Raw genomic sequence first — 22681 nt, 5'->3', positions numbered from 1 at the left:
ATCTTGACCAATAATTAGCAGAAAGTAACTGCCTGAATACTTTTTTCCACAATCATTTTAGTTTTTCTGACCAAAAGAAACATCTAGTGTAGTAGTTGTTTGATCATACACTTAGATATATATATAACAGTATGAGGTTTCGTTCATTTGATATAGAGTTATTGGTAAAAATAGTTTGTTCGGATACTTTTTTCTGTGACTGTATATATTAGAGGGGCTCGAAAAACAAAAATTTTTTATGATGTTTTCGGAGTAGAGCGGACAACTTGTCTCTATACATAAGTAACCTCTGTGCAAAATTTGAACACCCTAGCACAATGTCTTTTGTTTAGGAAAGAGACTTAAACTTTCAAAATTTAGTAAAATATCAATTCTTTTGTATATTTTTAGAAATATTTTTTAGGCGTCACAGCACTTTGTGGTAGTGTGCAAAAGCTGCACATGTATGATTAGTTACTGTACTAAATTTGACGCCTCACAAAAAAATTTTTCTGTTCTGGCAAAGAGCCTGAAAACACTTTCTTTGAGGCCTCTGTAACCAATTTTACTGTTCTTTCCACGGCTTGTGTGTGGCATGGGAACTTTGTAAACATCCAATCAATCGGTATTGGTTTTTTAGCTTCTTTTTCAAATCTTTTGTAATGCTGAGGGTACTGATGTGTGTTCTCTTATTAGTTAGCATTGCAAGCAGAATGTTTTTTGGAGATGCAAACTAAACATTTCGAGAACTTACTGGGTCAATGATGTTGCAGTTAACCTGATCCAAGTATCTGGATGATTGAAGTTGTAAAGATGCCACGCTCCATCCTTAATTGAATGATGGATTTTGATGCGAAACCAAGAAGGTGCATACACTCTGAGAAAGAAATCTACTATGGTACGTAGGTTATTTGATGGTTTTGCAGTGGAAACATGCCATCTTATATATTTAGGGGGCCTGGATCTCGCTTAGTAAGGCCTGGAGGACATATACCTGATTTAATGACAAGAGCAATATCCCTCAAATACCTCTAGTCCTTATTCAAATTTGGTATATTAAGTGATGGCAACGTACAGTTAACTGGCTTAAATGTTACCACTAGAAGAGCAGCTTACATGTCTTTAAAGCTTTTCCAATGCAACCGGTGTAGGAAGTAGGTCAGGAGGTAGGACCATCAAGGGATTCAAACAAGTGGCAAATAGGCAATTAGTTGAAATGCAGTTGACAAACAACCCATTGCACCGATCTCCCAATCTCAGTTCAAGACAATGCAGTACCCCATATTGAACACCAGTATTTGCAACTATTCCATCACACCCTATAACAAGAAGAACATTGTTTAAACCTTCACTCACTTTTGGTGTAATATAGTTGTAAATACTTTTAGAAATGGCTAGACTTGTTCCTGATCCAATGCGCATTAGCGCTTTGTTCTCTGATCAGCAAGAAATGTTTGTTCTTTAAAGTTGACCTTGGATTCTTTTTGGCAATTGCAGTCTGTAAACATAGAGCACTTACAAGCTGGTATATCAAAAAGAAAGCATGATTCTTCTTTAAACTTCTCAACTCGTGCTTTAGTTGCCATACTTTTCTTTATTCTTTTTCAAATAGATTTGATACCGATACAAGATTTGTGATATGCATCAATCATATCAATAACTCGTTTCTTTGAAACTGTCAGAATGGAAGTATCAGAATACAGCAGTTGCAGCTTTACACAAACGAAATGTGATATGGAAGAAAATATGGGTTTCTTATTATCAGTTGTTTCAGATCTAAGACACCACTTTTCATAAATTAAACATTTAATAACATCTTCTTTTGTTAGAAGCATCCTAGAAAAATCTGTCAGTGACCCAAAAATTGGGCAGTCTAATGCTCTTGGTATTGAAAATTTTGAAGATTTGCCACGTTTTCTCACTGCTATTTTCTTTCTTACTCACAACCTGAAGCAATAACTTATAATAATCAATTAGTTGTAAATAATTATTAGTTAATTAATAATGATAATCTGGAAAATAATCTGCTAAAATAATAGTTATTACTGTATATGTTCGCATATAAGCCAAGGAAATTTCAAGACAAAATAGCAACTTCGACTTGTACAAGGATCATAAAAAATACAAATTAATTTTTTAACTTTAATTTTATAATGTTTTTGGTTTTGAAATCACATTAAAAAATTGACTTTAAAAAGAATAAAAGTATGAATAAAACAACAATTTTGTGGGTTTTTTTCAGGCACTTTGCCAGAACAGAGCATATTGTCCGTGGGGCGTGAAATTTTGCACAGTAATTAACCATACATAGGTGCATTTTTTGCACACTACCACAAAGTGCTGTGACATTTAAAAAAAAAAAATTTTAATATAAATATATGGGTATTTTAATAAATTTTTGAAATTTCATATCCATTGCCAGAACAGAAGATATTGTACTAGAGTGACAAAATTTTGCACAGAAGTTACTTATGTGTAGAGACAAGTTTTCTGCTCTACCCTGAAAACATTATGAAAAATTTTGTTTTTTTGAGCCCTCTAGTATATATTTGCTTTTTTTCATGCGGTCTTCTAAATTAAATTTAAAAAATAAAATTAGTTTAGAAGACCGAAAAAAGTTTAAAATCTTTATGAGGTTGTTTTTTTAATTGATAGATTGCCTGGCTAAACCAAAACCCTCTGTCAATGAGGCAGCACTCCTCGCAAGTTCTATGTATTTATCAGTCGATATCAGCATGTTCTACCTATTATTCAGTCGATGTATTAAAGTAAAAAAATAAAAACATTTATAATGTTTTTATTTCATTAGAATAATAAAAACATTTTGAATGTTTTTAAAAACATTTCAGTTTATTAATTTATGCTTTTTTCCCCCGCATATATATATATGTATATATATGAATATATATATATATATATATATATATATATATATATATATATATATATATATATATATATATATATGTATATATATATATATATATATATATATGTATGTATGTATATATATATATGTATATATATATTTTTTTTTTTTTAAACATCTTCGCTTCCAACAAGGCTGCAAGCAGCCACTAATTAAAGTTGGAAGTTACTGTAAGAGAAAAGATGAAGATTGTAGAGCAAGATAACGATTGACGGACGATTTAAAAGATTGCAAATTATACGAATCAGGAAAGCAAGATGAAGGAAGCGAATTCCAAAGAACTGATGTTCGAGGAAAAAAACTAAAAGAATAAGCGTTTTTGGAGCACTTAGGAACAGTCACAGAAAAAGGATGACACTTAATTGAATGACGAGTAACACGAGAATGAATTTTAGTAGATGGCACAAGAGACGCTAGCTCTTTAGAGCAGTGCCCATTATAGTATTTGTAGAAAAGAGAAAGAGAAGCAACATTACGACGATGTGATAATGGTTGAAGGTTGGCTGCAAGAGCAGGTCCAACTATGTTTACAATGCGTTTTTGCACCTTGTCTAAAAGAGAAAGGGCATCATTAGAAGATCCGCCCCAGATATGGCAACAGTATTCCATACAAGGCCGGATTTGAGATTTATAGAGATAGAGAATAGAATCCAGAGTAAGAAAGTGGTGAGCTCGATAAAGAGATGCAACCTTAGCAGATGCTAATTTTGCAACTGATTTGATATATGGTTTCCAAGAAAGATTGGAAGTAAGAGTTAATCCTAGAAGATGAAGAGTAGGTGACTCATCGAGTACATCACCGTTCATAAATATAGGAAGATCTAAATTATTGCGATAACGATTGGCTGAAAAAAAATTGAGTTTTATCTGAATTAAAGTTCACCAGCCACTGTGAGCCCCATGCTGTAGCAGAAGTGAGATCTTTTTCAAGTTCAAATGCCCCCTCCAAGCAATCAGAGGGTGTTGGTTTCTTATCACGACAAGAATAAATGGTAGTATCATCAGCAAACAATGCCACCTTAGATGTGAGAATATCTGGAAGATCGTTAATGTAAATTAAAAAGAGTATAGGGCCAAGGATAGAACCTTGAAGAACCCCTGAAGATACAGAATAAGAAGAAGAGTGTTGTCCATCGAGGACAACTTTTATGCTACGGTTGAAAAGGAAGGATTAAATGATCTTAAAGATGTTGCTGGATACACCATAAGAAGAAAGCTTATGGAGAAGACCAGCATGCCAAACTTTATCAAACGCTTTTGAAATGTCAAGAGCAATGGCCTTAACCTCTCCACCTTCATCTAATGCACGATAAAACCTGTCAATTATTACTGTTAGCAAATCAGCTGTAGAACGAGAAGATCGAAACCCATATTGATGGTCAGAAAGTAAGTTATTAGATTCAAAATGAGAAATTAAGTGTTTGTTAATTAAAGATTCAAAAACCTTGCTTATGATAGGAAGAAGACTTATGGGACGGTAGTTAGACGAATCAGATCGCTCTCCAGAATTTTTGAAGATAGGGATAACAGATGCGGCTTTCCAGCAGGCTGGAAAACAAGACTCTGATAAGCACTTGTTGAATAGTTTTGAGAGTATAGACGACAGCTCCGGAGAACACTTCTGCAAGACAATAACAGGTATGTTGTCTGGGCCACAAGCTGTAGAAGAGTCTAGGCAAGAAATCACTTTAGATACAGATGCTGAAGTGATATGAATGTCAAACAATGGATCAACCTGTTTGTTGGCAATATCAGGTAGAACGCAATTAGTGGAATCAAGAGATGATATTGATGAAAAGTTTTTAGCAAGCAGTTCGGCTTTGTCTTTAGGTGAGGTGACAAAGTCTGAACCATACAAGAGAGGTGGAATTATAGATTTGCCCTTATTATTGATATTATTAAAGATTCTCCAGAAGTCGCGAGAGCCTAATTTTTGAGATGAGATACGAGATTTGATGACCTGAGAATAGCGGGTTTTGGCGTTAGACAAAACCTTTTTACAGTTGTTTCTAGCAGTAATAAACAGACGTCTGTTTTCTGGAGAATTGTTTTGCTGATAAATATGGAAGTAACGGTTTCGATTGGCAATCGCAGCAGCACAGTGTGAAGAAAACCATGGAGGAGAGTGAGGCTTGACCTGGAATCGTCGAGAGGGAATAAAAGATTCCATGCCAGCCTGAATCCACGAAGTTATGTAAGAAGCACATTTGTCGACAGGAAGTTGAAAGATTTCTACCCAAGGGCCATCACGAAGAAAGTCACGGAAAGAATCCCAGTCAGCTTTACTGTAGTTGAAAGAGGTTCGGTAATAGGGGGATTCAGGTGATGAAGAAGAATGAGATATTAGTTTTAGAGAGATCAAACTGTGATCAGAAGTACCTAAGGGTTAATGCGGAGAAACTGAGCACTGACTAGGATCAGAAACAAGACATAAGTCGAGTAGAGAAGGTAAATGATTAGGGTTGTCAGGAAAGCGAGTTGGAAAGTTGACTATTTGAGTTAGGGATTGAGAAAGGCAAAAGTTGTGGGCTTTAATGCCTGCAGAGTCACTGACACTAGAGCCAAGCCATTCAGAGTGGTGAGCATTAAAGTCACCGACAACAACTATATTAGCTGATGGGTAAAGAGAGAGGGCTTGGTCAATATGATCAGAAATATCATCAAAAAGAGTGCAGTCTTGAGATGAAGGAGAGCGATATAGAACAAAGAGAAAGGCAATAGAGTGAAGTGGTGCTAAACGAAAGCACATGAAAGAATAGTCTGTGGATTCAAACCTAGTTTCACGGCAAACAGGTGAATTCTTACGAATGTAAATGCCCAGGCCAAGCATGTGACTATTGGAGTCTTTACGAATCAGAGGAAGATAACCATCAACACTAAGATCACAAGATGAGACAGCTGAACTTAAATTAGTCTCACAAAGAGCAAGTAGGTCTGGTGAACTTTGCAAGAGATAAGACTCAACAGAAGAAAAGTTACTTCGAAGACCACGAATATTAGTGAATGATAGGTTTAGAGGACTTGGTGATGATGATGGTTTTTTGTGTTTTATAGTTTTTGGTACTTTATTCATTTTTAAATTAGATTGAAGAACTTGACTCAAAGCATAGATAGTACTCAGAACACCGTTTAATAGCCCAAGCAATTGCCTCATTACTACTAATAAACCCTAAGCCGTAACAAAGGGCTCCAAATGTGGCCTCCGCAATGCACACCAAAAGTACAAACAGGGACACCATCCATGCGCAACATGGCACTGTTAGTACTTTGATATTTTTCAGCTGTTGATGGAATCAGCCTCTCTGAGAGCTACCACAGAGTTCGGGAAACCTGACTACCAGCCGGCCTCAGAACCATAAAACTGAGTTTTAGAGCTGTACCCTCATAAGGAGATAATAGAATAAGTTGCTTAGTCATAAAAACAGTAACACAAGCAAACCCATGCATTGAGTCAAGAAGATCCAGCATTCAACATCCTAAACTGGAAACAATGTATTAAAAATACATCTGCGCCAGCCTAATAGATGAAGAAGGGGTGCGAGGCTGGTCAACAGATAGAATCTGTTTACCCCTTAAGTCTTTGCCTAGGAGGCCTTCTACAAGACAGTAGCTGGGTGCATTTAACATCTGCCCAAGATGAGTATTTTTATCGAGACACCATCTCTAGCCTTTACTCAACCAAGAGCCCCAAGGCAGTGGGTGTTTTAAATTGGAGTTGGCATCTCCTAGCCTTAGCCTAAAAAGGCGTATCCTACAAGGCAGCAGGACATGAAGCAGATTGTACCGGGTTACATGTTACCAGTAGCAGGATAACCTGATCTGACAAAAATATATATATATATATATATATATATATATATATATATATATATATATATATATATATATATGAAGAGCTTATTTTCAAAACGCGGTATGAGTAATTTTATTTTTATGCGGCAACTTAAATTAAAAAATTTACTTAACATGAAAAATATCACATTATGCGTTAATTATTATTTTTAATTAAAGCGGCACATAAAATCAAAATTTCTTATACCGCGTTTTGAAACTTATTTCTCTTTATATTTATATATAATATAAACTTGAATAATAATATATATGCAATATGTTTCTGATAAAGGGCATAACCAAAATTTGTCAAAAGTTACAAGTTTAATAATTTTTTTATTTTTAAAAATTAATTGCTTTAGAAATTGAAAAGTAAAAACCAAAAACAGTAATAAAACACTAAGTCTAACTTTAAATTAGTGATTAATCCTTTAACAGTCTATATCGCAATATTATGCAAATTGAAAGTGGTTTCAAAATGAACTATGAGCTTATGTTTCAAATAACTCAGTTTATTTTTATTTTAATGAATAATATGTGTGTATATTTTTTATATATACATATATATATATATATATATATATATATATATATATATATATATATATATATATATATATATATATATATATATATTTAAACAACTTTAAAAAGTATTCTACACAATAGAGTGCTCAATGTTCTTAAAAGAACAGAGCAATTATATATTAGTAGAAAATCACTTAACAAAAATTTTTTCCATTTAACACTGTGTTTCATCAACAAAGATTCATCGGAAATGCTGATGAATCTTTGATGAATCAGAAATGATTTATCTGAAATGAATCATTTTTGATTCATTTCAGATGAATCATTTCATCTGAAATGAATCATTCAACAAAGATTCATCAGAAAAGATGAATCATTTCTGATGAATCTTTGTTGATGAAACACAGTGTTAAATGGAAAAAATTTTTGTTAAGTGATTTTCTACTAATATATATATATATATATATATATATATATATATATATATATATATATATATATATATATATATATATATATATATATATATATGTATATATATATATATATATATATATATGTATATATATATATATATATATATATATATATATATATATATATATATATATATATATACACACACAAAATAGATAATGTATTATTATAATATAATAATAATACAAATACTCTTGTGCGTTTAAGAGTGCTCAATATTATTAAATTATAGCGCAATATTTATCTATATAAAATGAAAATGAAAATTCGTTTTTATTCATTTTATATATATATATATATATATATATATATATATATATATATATATAAACACACACACATAAATATGTATATATATTATATATTTATATATATATATACATATTTATGTGTGTGTGTATATATCTATATATATATATACATATATATGTGTGTGTGTATGTATATTCAGTTTATTCATCAAGGTGAAACTTGATAACAGCAGAGATTGAACAAGTATTTTTAACATCCAAAATCATGGAGTTAAAATTTAGAACAAGAATCAATAATGGCATTGTATTTTTAAAAAGCTGGTTTCAGCCTCATTTATTATTGAATAATAAATGAAAGATATTTATTGAATTATTAAGTAATGAAAAATATTGTTATTTGGATATTCAAATATTTTGAATATTTGAACATTAGAAATAGTGTTAACCCCTATTTTATTTTGTATGAACAAAATATTGTTTAGTAACCATTTTTTTATTGTTGTCGTTTTATTTGTTAAATCTATTTAGCTTTTTAAAAATTCATATTGTACAGGTCCACAGAGTATCTTTGTAGTTTTTTTTTTTTTTTAGAATGATGTTGCATCTTCCTCTAAGAAGAATGATTCATCTTCCTTAAGGAAGTCTACTTCACTTCCAGCTAATCATACAAAAACAGATATTAACTTTTTTAAAGCACAATTAAGTAAAATAAAGTCACTTTTCTCTACCAGTGATATAGCAAATTTATGGAATTGGTGCAAAGGAAATGTTCAAATGCTTCTTTCTGTGAGTTTTTTAAGATAAATAATGTCTATTTTTTAGTCCTTTTAAAACCAAAAAAGTTATTTGTAATGGTCTTAATGTAAAGTACATTAGAGTTGTTGTTAATGCAATATTCATCACTAACTATGTTAAATACTTCTAATGTTGTTAATGCATAATACACACACAAATTATTTAAAGTCTTGATTGTTAGTTAAAAATTTTTAAAGATATTTTTTTTCTAATCTTTTCTTTACTTGGCCAGACTTTTTCATCAAGTAACTTGTCCTCAAATTTGATCTTTATTTGTGCTTTCATCAGCATGTTTGTGTATAGGCTATATATGCAATGACGTTCTTCTTTTGTGGCACATGTGATAGTGTTGCAGATTCAAGTCCTTCACAGGGAGATTTTTTTTGTAAATTTTATTATTTTATTTCTAGCTGGTCTTATTTTTACGTTTGTATAAATAATGTTTAAATGATAAAACAGTGTAGCCTGTGTATGTAATAGGCATCTAGTTTTGAGACACAGCTAACAGAGTTGCGTGTTCAATACCTATCAGGGATCTTTTTTTTTAATTTTAGTATTTTTTCATTGATTATTATAAAAAAATATTTTGTCATTAATATGCAGTTTATATAACCAAATTGTAAATAAATCTTGGTTATATATATGAAAATGTGGACATTTTATATGGTGAAATGTTGTTAACAATATTTAGCCAATAATGTGATAAATATTGTACCAATATTGCACCAATGTTGCTTGCTATTTGGGAACTTAATCACAACTCTTCTTCTTATTTCTTTTCGTCTGTTTAATAATAGTATTGCAACATAACAATAGTATTGCAACATAACAATAGTATTGCAACATAACAATAGTATTGCAACATAACAATGCTGCATAATAATGGTTTACATTGATAACTTATTGTAAAGACTAAAAAGTAGAAATTATATTATAGCAACAACATTTGTTAAAAAATATTATCTTTTTTGTACTAATAAGCAGTAAATAAATTTTTTAAATTTAACAGTTCAGTAAACTAAAGATTTACAGGTATGTTTCGAAATAAATCTTGTGCAGACCTGTCAATTTTTAATTTACTGAATTATTGAATTTAAATTAAAAAATTTATTTTCTGCTTTTTTGTACAAAATATATTATGCTTGTTAGCAAATGTTTTTGTTTTGTTTTATTTAATTTTCTTTTCTAATAAAGTTTACTAAAATAAACACTTTTGTATATGATTATGATATAACAACTTTTAGCTCAAATTCCATGAGTTAATAAAAATTAATAACCAGATCATTTATTAGATAGATTAGATAGATTGATGACTTAAATAAATTATTAGAATGTGTAAAAATTTTATTTATATCCTTATTATTGTTATTATTATTATCTTTAGCATTAAAGTTCTTTTTTTCTTTCTTTTTTAATCTATAGTTTAAAAGTTTCTTTTATCAAAACCTATTTTTAAATCAGGGGTTATCTTTTTTCAAATATTTCCAGAATTCTGGATATTTCTTTAAAGTTTTGTTTTTTCCGGACATCTAAATAGTTTTGTGGATACACAAGTTAAAAAAAAAAAATTTCATAACATTTTATTATCAATTATTTAAAACAGTAAAGGATTGTTCATTAATTATTCTTCACTATATTTAGTTTGATTAAGCATTGTCTGTGTTTACAACTAATATTTTTTTTATTTTTATGGGTATATTGATTACACAGGTCAACAGCATTTTTGGGGTCAAAGATATTTCAACGAATTAAGGGGTGCTGATTCTGAATATGTCATCAGTTTTGCCAGATTGGCTCAAGTTTTTGAGATTTTTTGTGAAATGTATAAAAAAAAGACATTTTAAAGTAATTTGCTACACGCGAATTAACTTTATTGATATTGTCATGAATACAATAAATTTAACAAAGTAAATGTTGATTTTAGTTTATTTTAACTAGTTTTAGAAAGTAATCTTCAAAAATGAACAAGACATGAAAAATAGGAGACATTTGATCGCTGGAAAAGTGCTTTTTATATGATTTTTTTCTATGTGAGCTATTCGGGCAGTCACGCTGTAGATTCCAGCAGTAATCAGCCATCATATGTCTGTCCCATCTGCCTTGGTACCTTTCCTCCATCACCATAATATCCTGATGAAATCTCTCCCCTTGTTCTTCGCTAAAATCTCCAAGGTTTTTTTGGAAATCTGTCCAAGTGACTGTGAAGATAATGCAATTTAATGCTCATGTGTACACCCAGATTTCTAAATCTCAACAGCATGTTTTGTACCAGTTCTTCATAATTGTCTGCCTTTTTATTTCCCAAGAAGTTCTTCACTACCAACACAAAACTACACCATGCAGCAGCTTCAATGTCATTCATTTCCTTAGGAAAATTTGAATCTTTAATGAGTTTCCGAGTTTGAGGACCATCAAAGATTCCTGCCTTCAATTTTTTGCTACTAAGACCAGGGAAAGATCTGCAGATGTACATGAAGCAATTACCATCTTTGTCTAATGCCTTTACGAACTGCTTCATTAATCCTAACTTTATGTGAAGTGGTGGTAGAATGATTTTTTCCCTGTCCACCAAAGGTTCGTTCACTATGTTTGATGCTCCTACTGTCAAGGTGTCCCTTGGAGGCCAATTCAGTTTTTTCCCAGTGCTGATGTTTTGCTCTACTATCCCACATGCAAATGAAGCAAGGATACTTTGTGTATCCACTTTGCTGTCCAAGTAAAAAGTTGATCATTTTTAAATCAACACATATCAGCCACGAATGTTCATGGTAGCGCAGTTTCTCCAAGACCATTTTGACATTTTTGTATTGTTCTGCAAGTTTAGTTGAGTAAGCTACTGGAAGAGATGCACACTGATTGCCATTGTTCAACAAAACACATTTCAAACTCCTTTTAGAACTATCTATGAAAAGCCTCCAGTCTTCAGGACGATATACTTGTAAACCCATTTGCAGCATCAGGCCAGGAATATCCTTACAATATACAAGTAGGTCATCTTTGCAGAAAAGTTGAAGAAGTGCTTCTTCTCTGGTCCTGTAATATGTAATTTTAGTTCCAGGCGTCAGACAATTTTTTTCACTTTGCCTTGAAGCTAAAAGTTCAGATGCACTTTTTGAGAGGTTGAGGTCTCTTATTAGATCGTTGAGCTCTCCTTGGGTAAACTGTGTAGGTGTTCTGAAACTTCCTTCATATTCTGGTTCACTTCCAGAACTAATGCTTAGCTCCATACCCTGCATTTCATCATCGTCAGGTGGGGAAAGGTCAGGTAACATGGAAAACACAGGTACAGGCACATCTTCACAATGAGGGACAGGCCTTCTTGCAGATTCCATGTTAGGATACTCCCATTTTTGTTTCTTATGCTTATTGAATCCTTGCATTTGCACTGCACAGAAATAACAGTCATCATGATGATTTTTGCTCTCTCCACACCATTGGAACACCAAATTTGAAGCTTTTTCTTTGTCCTTTGCTCCATTTTCGAAATAATTCGATACATGCTTTGCACACTATGTGTGGTACCCAAGACTTGTCTTGGTCCCCAAGCATAACCCCAAAATAGGCCAAATACACTTTTTTTATGAAGTCTGTTATGTTTCTTCTATGTTTTTGCAGTGTATATTCACCACAAATGTAACAGAATGAGTCTGGATTGTTAAGACAACTTCTTCTTGATGAGTTCATGCTTTTCACTGGAAAACAGACAACAACATAAAGTTAGTGCAAAAATCAAGCTATGAACAAACTTTTAGAACACTAATCAACAAAAAACTATATTGAGAACTGCTAAGTTCAAGTACTAATCCCAAGAAATTAATGAGATGATGCGTCACATTTACCAACAAGTGCTATAAATAAGATACCAAAAATATCAAAAATTTGAGCCAATCTGGCAAAACTGATAGCATATTCAGAATTAGCACCCCAAAAGTACCCCAAACTCATTAAAATATTTTGGACACCAGTAATTTTTTTTTTTTTGTTGATCTAGTGTAATTTATTTAAATAGTTTTTTTTATATAAGTTATATTAATTTATAAACCCTATTTAAATAAGTATTGAAAAATTTTTCTTTTATTTAAAAGAATGCCTGCCAAACCCTAAACCATTAGTCAATGTATGTATACTCCACTGCGTCTATCACTATATAAGTCAGTCGATTTATATACACTCCACTGTCACTATGGCTATAACAGTCAATTTATTTATGTATTGATTTATTGTATGAAACTTTGAAAAAAAAGAAATAAAAGATAAGCAACAACAATAGTTATAAAATATAAAACAACTTTAAAATAAAATTTTAAAAAAAAATTTTTTAAATATGGATAACCTGGAAAATTCCTGTCTAAAAGTAGATTTTAATAATCTAGTAGTTAATTGTAGATTTTACAAGCAAACAAATTTTACAAGTTGAAGTTTTTTTTTTCTGTTTTTTTTCTTCCTTATTTTCAACTTGGTATTTTTCCACATTTAAAATACATTTTGTTAAAACCATATGTAAAATTTTCTTTTATATTTCTTTAATATCTCTTTTATAGCTATCTGACTCACTGTGGGTTATCATAAAAGGAAATATGACACTAATGTTTTCTCTTTTCACACAAATTATATCTGTTGTTTTCTTCAGTGGTACCTATCTCCTCAACACTGTTATATCATGTGTTATCTTTGCTACTTCATTGTTTTATTTGCTCAGTGCTTCATCTGAGCAATATAAGCTGGATGAATGGTTGAATAGTGTAAGCATGGGTACTCAACTTGGAGAGTCAATCAATGTTGCTATTAGAGATGTTTTTGGTGCTTCATTTAAAATGGCAGCATTTTACGGTTTTTATACTTGGTTAACACATAGTGTATTTGGTGCTGAGTTGGTTTTTATTCCTGCAGGTGAGTTTAACTGTGTAATATTTTACTAAAAAAACTGAAATTACAATAAATAATTAGAATAAGCAGATGTCTCTATTTTTAGTTAACCAGGATTTCAAATGCAAAGTACAAATAAAATAAAATAAAATTTCTTCTGTCTTTAAATCTTTAAAATCTTTAAAAGCTTTAAAATCAAAAAAATCTATCAAATAAAATTTCCAAATTCTATTTGTTAAATGCACAATACACTAAACTGCTTTCTTATGCAGCCATTTTATTTAATTCTTATGTTTTATGCAGCCATTTAATTTAATTCTCATGTTTTATGCAGCCATTTTATTTGATTCTTATGTTTTATGCAGCCATTTTATTTAATTCTTATGTTTTTGCAGCCATTTTATTTAATTCTTATGTTTTATGCAGCCATTTTATTTAATTCTTATGTTTTATGCAGCCATTTTATTTAATTCTTATGTTTTATGCAGCCATTTTATTTAGTTCTTATGTTTTATGCAGCCATTTTATAGTTTTTACCTTTATACTAACTAAATAGTATGTTTATAAGTTGATGTTAGTATTAGTTTCTGATTGGTTCGCAATATCAATAACAAGTTGTTCTTATATTTTGTTGATGACAATGCAAAAGATTCAAATTTTTGCAACTTTTTATTAAATTATTTTACAAACAAAATGCACTTTTAAAAAACAATGAAAAACTTACAAAAAAAGTTATTAGAAAAACGCTTTTTTTTTTTTTTTTTTTTTGCGAACATCTTAATAAGCACTCAAAACAAGTGATTAAGTATTTACATGCCAATTTGCATTAAAAAGTTTACTAAAATGGATTGTTTGAATACATAGTCAACTTGAGTTTTTTATAATTTTTTATTTAAATTTATAAATAGCATCATCATCAATACAAATCCATCATCATCATCAATACATATCCATCATCATCATCATTAATACATATCTATCATCATCATCATCAATACATATCCATCATCATCATCATCAATACATATCCATCATCATCAATACATATCTATCATCATCAATACATACCCATCATTATCAATTCATATCCATCATCATCAATACATATCCATCATCATCAGTACATATCCAGCATCATCAATACATACACATCATCATCAATACATATCCATCATCATCATCAATACATACAAAATCCATTTTATGATAAAATACATTAAGATAAAATTTTTATTAAATGTTTGATTTGTTTTAAAATTTTTGTTTTAGCTTTTAAACTAATAATTTTTCATTTATACTGAAATAAAATTTATGAAAATTTTCCATAAATTTGTTTAAATACTTTTTTACATTTTTTTAAATTTCTTTTGCAATATTATTTTAATTTTTTTTTAATCAAAATTTATCTATAATAATTCAAAATACTCAAGATTTTCACAATTTTACTCTACAAGTAAACTGGGCTAGTAACTTAATAATAGTTAAATTTATTTTAAGCAAAGAACTTGAATTTTTTGAAATGTTAAAAAACTTTTCTGCTTACAGTTTTGCTGACTATTTATTTTATCAATAGTAAAAAATGTTAGTTGTTGATTTTTAACATATGCTCAACTTAATCTCTTTTCATTGACTGTAGCAAGAAAATTCTCAAACATGGAATTACTAAAATTATAAAGTAATATAGATTTTTCATTCAAAAAATACAACAACAAATTGAAGGATCACTTTATTAAAAACAAAAATAAAAAATAACCTCTCAGTAGAAATAACTACTCAGTATAAAAAAATTGTATATCTCTGTAACACTTATTTATCATCTCTATATCTCTGTAACACTAATTAAAACAACAAGGCTGCTTTGTGGAGAAGTTTATTGTTTATTTCTATGAAAAAATATTTTTATAAAAATTTTTCAAAAACTATTTATAAATGAAATAAATGTTTAATGATTGCAATCATTAAATGTAGTGGATGAGAATAATTTGCAATCATTAAATGTAGTAGATGAGTATAATTTAAACATAGTGGATGTGTATAATTTAAACATAGTGGATAAGTATAATTTAAACATAGTGGATGGATCAATAATTTGCAATCATAAAAACCTGAAATAATTAATTTTCTAAAATATTTTTTAAAAAACCATCTAACATTTTTTTTTGTTAAAATTATCCAAAAAAATGTTGTGAAAGTTATCCAAAAATAAAATCTAAAAGTTCTAGGAAAATTAACCATTACAGTGCTCTAGGAAAAAAAAACTAGATAAATAAGAGTTTTTTGAGCGCAAAGAAGGAACAATAAATGAATGTGACTTTGCTAAATGACAAGTCACAAGTGATATTAGCTTGCTTAAGCAGCCATTGTGAGTATTTATAGAAAAGAGAATTGGATGCAACCTTATGATGATGGTCCAGAAGCTCAAGCCTACCAGCTGAAGTTAGACAAAGTATTATGGTTATGGATATTATATATAAAAATATGGTTTCCATGAGAAGTCAGTAATTGATAGTCAATGAATGATAATTCAAGTAGACATAAAGTAAAGGACTCTGTAAGTGTGTTGTGATTCATCAAGTAATACCAACAATATTTTAATACTTATTAGCAGTGAAGATTAGATTTAAAATTGTTTGCCTGTTCTAAGCAATCAAAAAGTTAAGGCATTTTGTCAAGGCTGATGTATATAGTAATGTCATCAGCAAATAGGGGCTGACATATATAGTAGTGTCATCAGCAAATAGAGCCTCATGAATATAGTAGTGTCATCAGCAAACAGAGGCTGGTGTATATAGTAGTGTCATCAGCAAATAGGGGCTGATGTATATAGTAGTGTCATCAGCAAGTAAAGGCTGGTGTATATAGTTTCTATCAGCAAGTAGAGGTAATTAGAAAGACCAGTAGTTTTGATGAGAAAAAATGCAGAGCCAAGAATAAAATTTTGTGGTACCCCAAAAGTTACTGGATCTCAAAAAAGCAAGATGTCAATACTAACAGAAATAAATATGGCATGTACAAAAAGAAAAAATGAGTTTTAATGATGGTTGTTGTAAAGTTTGCACCAAGTTAATGTCATGTAGAATACCTTCTAAGTAAAAACTTAAGCGATAAGCAGAAAATTTATGTGCACTAAGCTTTGCACATTTTTCCTTTAAAATGCAGGTGCAGATGTATACCTTATTTGTGTGGTGCATACCTTGATTGTGCCTCTTTGATAGTAGCTATGCAACTCTTACTGTTCTAATAAGAGTACAGCTCTAAAGTTCAGTTATATTATTTTCAGGCCAGCTGGTAGTAAGGTTTCCAGAACTATGTGGTAGCTCTCAGAAATATTGATTCTATCAACAGCTGTATAATATTAGTGTATTAACTGTACCACTTTGTGCATAATGGTGCTCCTGTTGTCTTAGATGCTTTTGGTGTGCATTAACTACAAATGGTTAATTTATTATTTTATGTTTGCATAGAATGTTTGCAATGTTTGTTGTTTTTAAAAAGTTAAAAATAAAAGCTGCTTGTTATTCAATTTTGAAATTGTAAAATATTCTTCATAAGTGAAATTGTAAAATATTCTTCATAAGTGAAATTGTAAAATATTCTTCATAGGATAGACTTTATATTTCGCTTCCATTATTCATTATGCACTATTACATCATCACATTTCAGCCGTCGTATAAAGTATTGTCAAAACATCCTTATTATCTTTGAGTTTAATAATAAATGTTCATGAATATAACATGAATTTTAAAAAATTGTTCATCAAATATGTTTTCCTCGTAGTGAAAATAGTACTCAAAATGAAAATAGTAAAAAAGCACTCTAAAATAAAGTATTTTATAAACCCTAAAAATTAGGTAATCAAAAAAGTAAAAAAAAGCTCAAAATCAAAGTTGTAAAAAATCCTTAAGTTAAAACACCATTCTATTTAATGAACTTTTTTAGAGATAGTATGGTCTAGAAATTTAATTTATTTTATTAATTATATACTTGTAGCATATTCCTAAAAGTTTTTTTTAATAGTTTGTTTTTACAATTTCAAAACTTATTTAAGAAAATAATTTCCAGATTTTAAGATCAGGATAAGATTACTAAGTTATAAAATTTTTAATCATTTTAAATGATTTACATTGAAGAGGAAAATTTGTTCTTAAAAGTATTAACAATATAGTGTATATCTATTTTACAAATCCAATTCAATTTTTGGAAAAAAAGAAAGTAAGCTAAATAAATTAATTATGATTTTTTTTTTTTTTTATTATTCACCATCCCCAAGGCCGAGAGGGCCACTACAGTCTAGGAGGCTACTTTTTGTGGTTACAACCCTCTCTTAACTCTATAACTCCGAAACACTAACCTTGACTAACAAGGCCGCTGCGCAGGGAAACAAGTTGAGCGCGGTACTACCAGAGATGTGGTGGGGATCAAACTCAGAACTTCTCGCTTATGAGGCAAACGCTCTACCACTACACCACTACCGAAATGTAGTAACATGTACATGAGTACAGAAAATATTCTATGAAAATAAAATATTTTCTGTACTCATTTTTTAATGAGTAACTATTAAAACCAACAAAAAAATCTTTTGGTCCCTGCTCAGTTTGGGCTGAACTAAGTATAGTTTCAAGTTATTTAAATTCTAACCTACTTTTGCAATATCCATATTGTGTTGTATATCGTCAACTATGCTTTAATTAGATCTCTGATTGATTTCTTGTTAAACAGTTTATAAGCTAAGTTACCAGTTGTTGTTACTTCTTTCCCTGTAACATCTAAACATCTTTTTATATTTAGTTATTATTTTTATATTTAGTTATTTTTATTGGTTCGCTAGAAACATTTTTATTTCAATTCATTTTTATGTGTAAGTATTTGTTATTATTTAACAAGTTACAGATTAGTATTCGAACTATGCTTTTAGATAACATTATAATTTACAGTTTATATTTATAGTAGTCTATATTTTAGTAGTGTTCTTAATGTTTACTGTGAGTAGTGCTCTTAAATAATGCTTACTTTTAAGTTCTTTGAGTTCTTTATAAAAACTTGAACTGAACTTAGAAGTAGTAGTGCCCTTTTGAGCGTGTTTGACAGAACTCTTGGCAACCATTGCAACCAAGGTAATGGCAGGAAATAATTGCAGTACATTTTTTTATTAAGAAAATGTGAACAAAAGTGTATGCAAATATCTATTTATGTAAACTTCAAATTATGTAATGTTAAAACATCAAGTTTTACAGTTTTACTTTCCCTTGAAAACTGCATTGCCACAACCTCTCCTTAATTTTAATGTATATCATACATTTCCATTTTATAAAGTCTTTTGTATGTTAAATAGTTTTAAAATCCTCCTCAGCCAACAGGCCTGTGTGGCTTTAGAAGCAAAGCGTTGTGGTTTAAATCCTACCACTGAATCATTGGGTTTTTTTTAGATTTTTCTAAAATTACGAAATAAATCACTTTTGAAGTTTTATAGATATTATATAAATAATATATGTAAAGATATTATACACAGTAAACACAGTAAAAAACGAAAGAAAGAGATTTTTTTAAAAAGTAAAAAAATTTCTTAAAACAGCAAAACACTGGTAGAAATTTGTTGCACATATGTCAAGATAGTTATGTTATTAATGTGCTCAGGTAAATAGTCCTAATAAGCTGCAGATAGTCTGAAACAAAAATTATGGTCTGAAACTTAATTAAGAAAAAAACATTAAGCCCATCCTGCTACTCCAGAAGGTGCTGTTGTGGAGGACAAAAAAAACAATAAGTAAATAGACCATAGCTAGCAAAGACTTTAAAACTTTTTTTAACAATTAAAAGTCTTTTTTCTATACTTACTTTTATGCTATAAATATATACACCCAGATTAAAATTCTGGGTGTATATATTTATAGCATAAATATATACACCCAGATTAATATTCTGGGTGTATATATTTATAGCATAAATATATACACCCAGATTAAAATTCTGGGTGTATATATTTATAGCATAAATATATACACCCAGAATTTCATAAGTTGCGGATTTGACATACCTAGCTTCCCATGATCCATTTTCTGGTCTTCTTTTGCTTTGTAAATTTGATAGAGCCTTGCTGAATAGTTAATACTTTATTTTCTAAGCCTTGAGTTTGAACTCTGCGAAAAATGTCACACAATTCCCATCTATGTTAGAGATACTTATGTTAGGTGTTTACGCAATCAATAAGGTTGATCTGCGCATTTAGGACATTAAAAAGATGTTTTTGTTTTTTAGGAAGTAGGAAGATGTTTTCATTCAATTGTGACTTTTTTTCCGAAATAAATAAACGTTTATGGTATAATATAAAAAAGTGTTTATGGTGCTAAAGAAACTAGGATTATTAGTAAAGGAGTAGAAATATAATTTTTTATTTATTATTAAAAAAATCATTCAATGTTTTTAACTAAAATTTTTAACTGTTAAAGGTTTAAGACTTGTGTCCTTTTTGAAGTGTTTTCAATTGATGGGTTGGTCTTTTTCTTCTGCAACTGTTTCAACTGTTTCATTAAAAAATAGCTACAACTGTAGTTTTATTCAACTTTTTCCTTATGCAACTGTTTCATTAAAAAAATCATTGATTGCATAAGAACTTTTGATGTTGCTTAAAAAGTGTTTTTTTGTACGTTGTACTTTTTTGCTTGAAATACACCTAGCATTGAAAGTACAAATACTTATAGAAAACTTTGTTTAAAGAAGACATTCAATTACAGAAAATTACAGAAAAAAGAACGAAAGTTCAAAAAAAAAAAAATTTTTTATTATTATTTTAGGAGAAGCATTTAAATATATCAGTAAAACTTCTTAGCTTGTGTATGCAATTTAAATTATAAAAACACATAATATCATCTATAATAATTAAGAACAAAGCATAAAATTTTGTTTAGCAACAAAAAGGTGTTTCCGTGGCAATAAAGAATAAAAAAACATTTTTTGGTTTTTTGATCTAGTTATCAACATCACTTTCCTCGTCATTAAGATTAACAATTAAGTACAATTAAGTGGTTTTTGAAAAGGTTAAGAATGATTAAGTGTTTTTTTGAAAAGGTTAAGAATGATTAAATGTTTTTTGGAAAAGGTTAAGAATGATTAAGTGTTTTTTTGAAAAGGTTAAGAATAATTAAGTGTTTTTTTGAAAAGAATAAGACTAGCACATTTTATCTTTTATATTAATCATAAAATAAATCACGTTGTGTTTTGGTGACAAGTATTCATGATGCCATTACTATAAACTGAAATGGTTAGTGTGCCTATTTGTGTAACACCTTAGAACCACCCCTATCCTTATAATGAAATTTAAAATTATTAAGTTTTAAGTAATATAATATTTATTTTTAAAACAGTTTAAAATGAAATTTTAAAAAATATGTAAAATAAGTTAATTGAATAAAAATACTTTTAATATTAATAAATACTAAAATATTAAAATCCAATAATATTAAAGCATCAAAATTTTATTTTGTTAATTATAAACAAAAACTAGTTTTTGATGTAATTTTAAAAACTTTTTTTACGAAATCATAACACAGTGCTACCTATGTTTCATAAAACAGTGCTACCCATGTTTCATAACACAGTGTTACCTATGTTTCATAACACAGTGTTACCTATGTTTCATAACGCTGTGTTACCTATGTTTCATATCACAGTGTTACCTATGTTTCATAACACACTGCTATCTATGTTTCATAACACAGTGCCTTCTGTCATACATAATAAAGTGCTCCCTGTCATTTGCAATAGTGTTTCTTTTATTTTTTTTATTTTTTGCAATTTATTTTTGAATTTTCAATTTATTCTCATAATTCTTTTTATTTTTATTTTGTATTTTTCAGCTTTTGCTGCTTCTCTTGGTGTTGTTCCTTTTATTGGAACTTATTGGGCAGCTGTCCCAGCTACATTAGAGTTATGGCTCATTCAAGAGCAAGGAATACTTGCCATTATTTTGTTTGGTCTTCACTTGCTTCCGACTTATGTGGTGGACACTGCTATTTACAGTGAAATAGGTAAACAAGTCTGTGTAAACTTTAGATTTATTTTTGTTTTTTTCTCATGCTGTAACATTTGTCTGTTTTAATGTCTTTTATTTTTAGCATGTTATTTATTACTGTTATTTTTTACTTAATTGTAATTACCATAGTACTGTTCTATTTACCATGATACTGTTTTATACCATAGTGCTGTTCTATTTACCATAGTGCTGTTCTATTTACCATAGTGCTGTTCTATTATAGTCACGGTTTATAAATATGAAGCAAAAATATATATACTGTTTTTAAACTCGTTTAGCTGGAGGACATCCTTATTTAACAGCATTATCGATCGCCGGTGGTGTTTATTGTATTGGACTTGAGGGGGCTTTTATTGGCCCAATAGTTCTCTGCTGTTTGATGGCTGCGTTTGGTGTATACAACTCTATTATGAGCTCAAGTGATGTGGAGTGATCTTTTGTTCTTCGCAATTTTCTTATTTATTATTATTTCGAATGCTTTATTTTTATTTTTTTTAGTTCAATAAATTAAAAACAAATATGTAAATATTTATACCATGTATGATATATAAATAATATTTTGCTTCTCTATCAGTAACTGATAATTGTAGTATAGTTGTATCTTTTTTATATTTATTCGATATTCTAATTTTCAATATAGTTTTCTAGCAGGTTTTTGTTGCACAATTTTGCTCTATAGTGTTTGTTAATTCTTATTTTCTAAATATATTTCTTTTGTTTTGGAGTTTTTGTTTACTATGGTGGATTTTAAGGTTTTAGGAAAAATTCTCCCGCGTATTAAATTTCCCCAATAACTAGTTTAGTAAGGTTTACAATTGTTTCCATTTGGCTCTATTTTTATTGGTAGTTTTAAAATATTATTACAATAAAATTTTTTATAATATTTATTTACGCCAAAACTCACAAGATAAAACTTAATATTTTTAATGAATTAGTTTTATTACAATAAAATGACGTTATTAATATAGAACACTGTAACTTTTTAAATTAAAAATA

The 22681-nt window shown here is 29.4% G+C and overlaps 1 protein-coding gene across 2 annotated transcripts in view; it reads left to right on the top strand.

Annotated features, from left to right (window-relative positions):
* The window catches only part of LOC101236226 (transmembrane protein 245), a 63004-nt gene extending 40595 nt beyond the window's left edge, over window positions 1-22409 (top strand). For both annotated transcript variants that reach the window (XM_065809232.1, XM_065809233.1), the window contains 4 exons: window positions 8587-8781; window positions 13332-13680; window positions 21510-21680; window positions 21964-22409. In XM_065809232.1, the coding sequence (XP_065665304.1) occupies window positions 8587-8781; window positions 13332-13680; window positions 21510-21680; window positions 21964-22118 (870 nt within the window). In that variant the 3' untranslated portion in view covers window positions 22119-22409. The remainder of the gene's footprint in view (window positions 1-8586; window positions 8782-13331; window positions 13681-21509; window positions 21681-21963) is intronic.
* Window positions 22410-22681: the final 272 nt, after the last annotated feature.

Source organism: Hydra vulgaris, chromosome 11 (assembly GCF_038396675.1).
Source record: "Hydra vulgaris chromosome 11, alternate assembly HydraT2T_AEP".
NCBI classification, from domain to species: domain Eukaryota; kingdom Metazoa; phylum Cnidaria; class Hydrozoa; order Anthoathecata; family Hydridae; genus Hydra; species Hydra vulgaris.
Note: the sequence above shows the minus strand (reverse complement) of the source record. Positions and strands in the feature narration are given on the sequence as shown.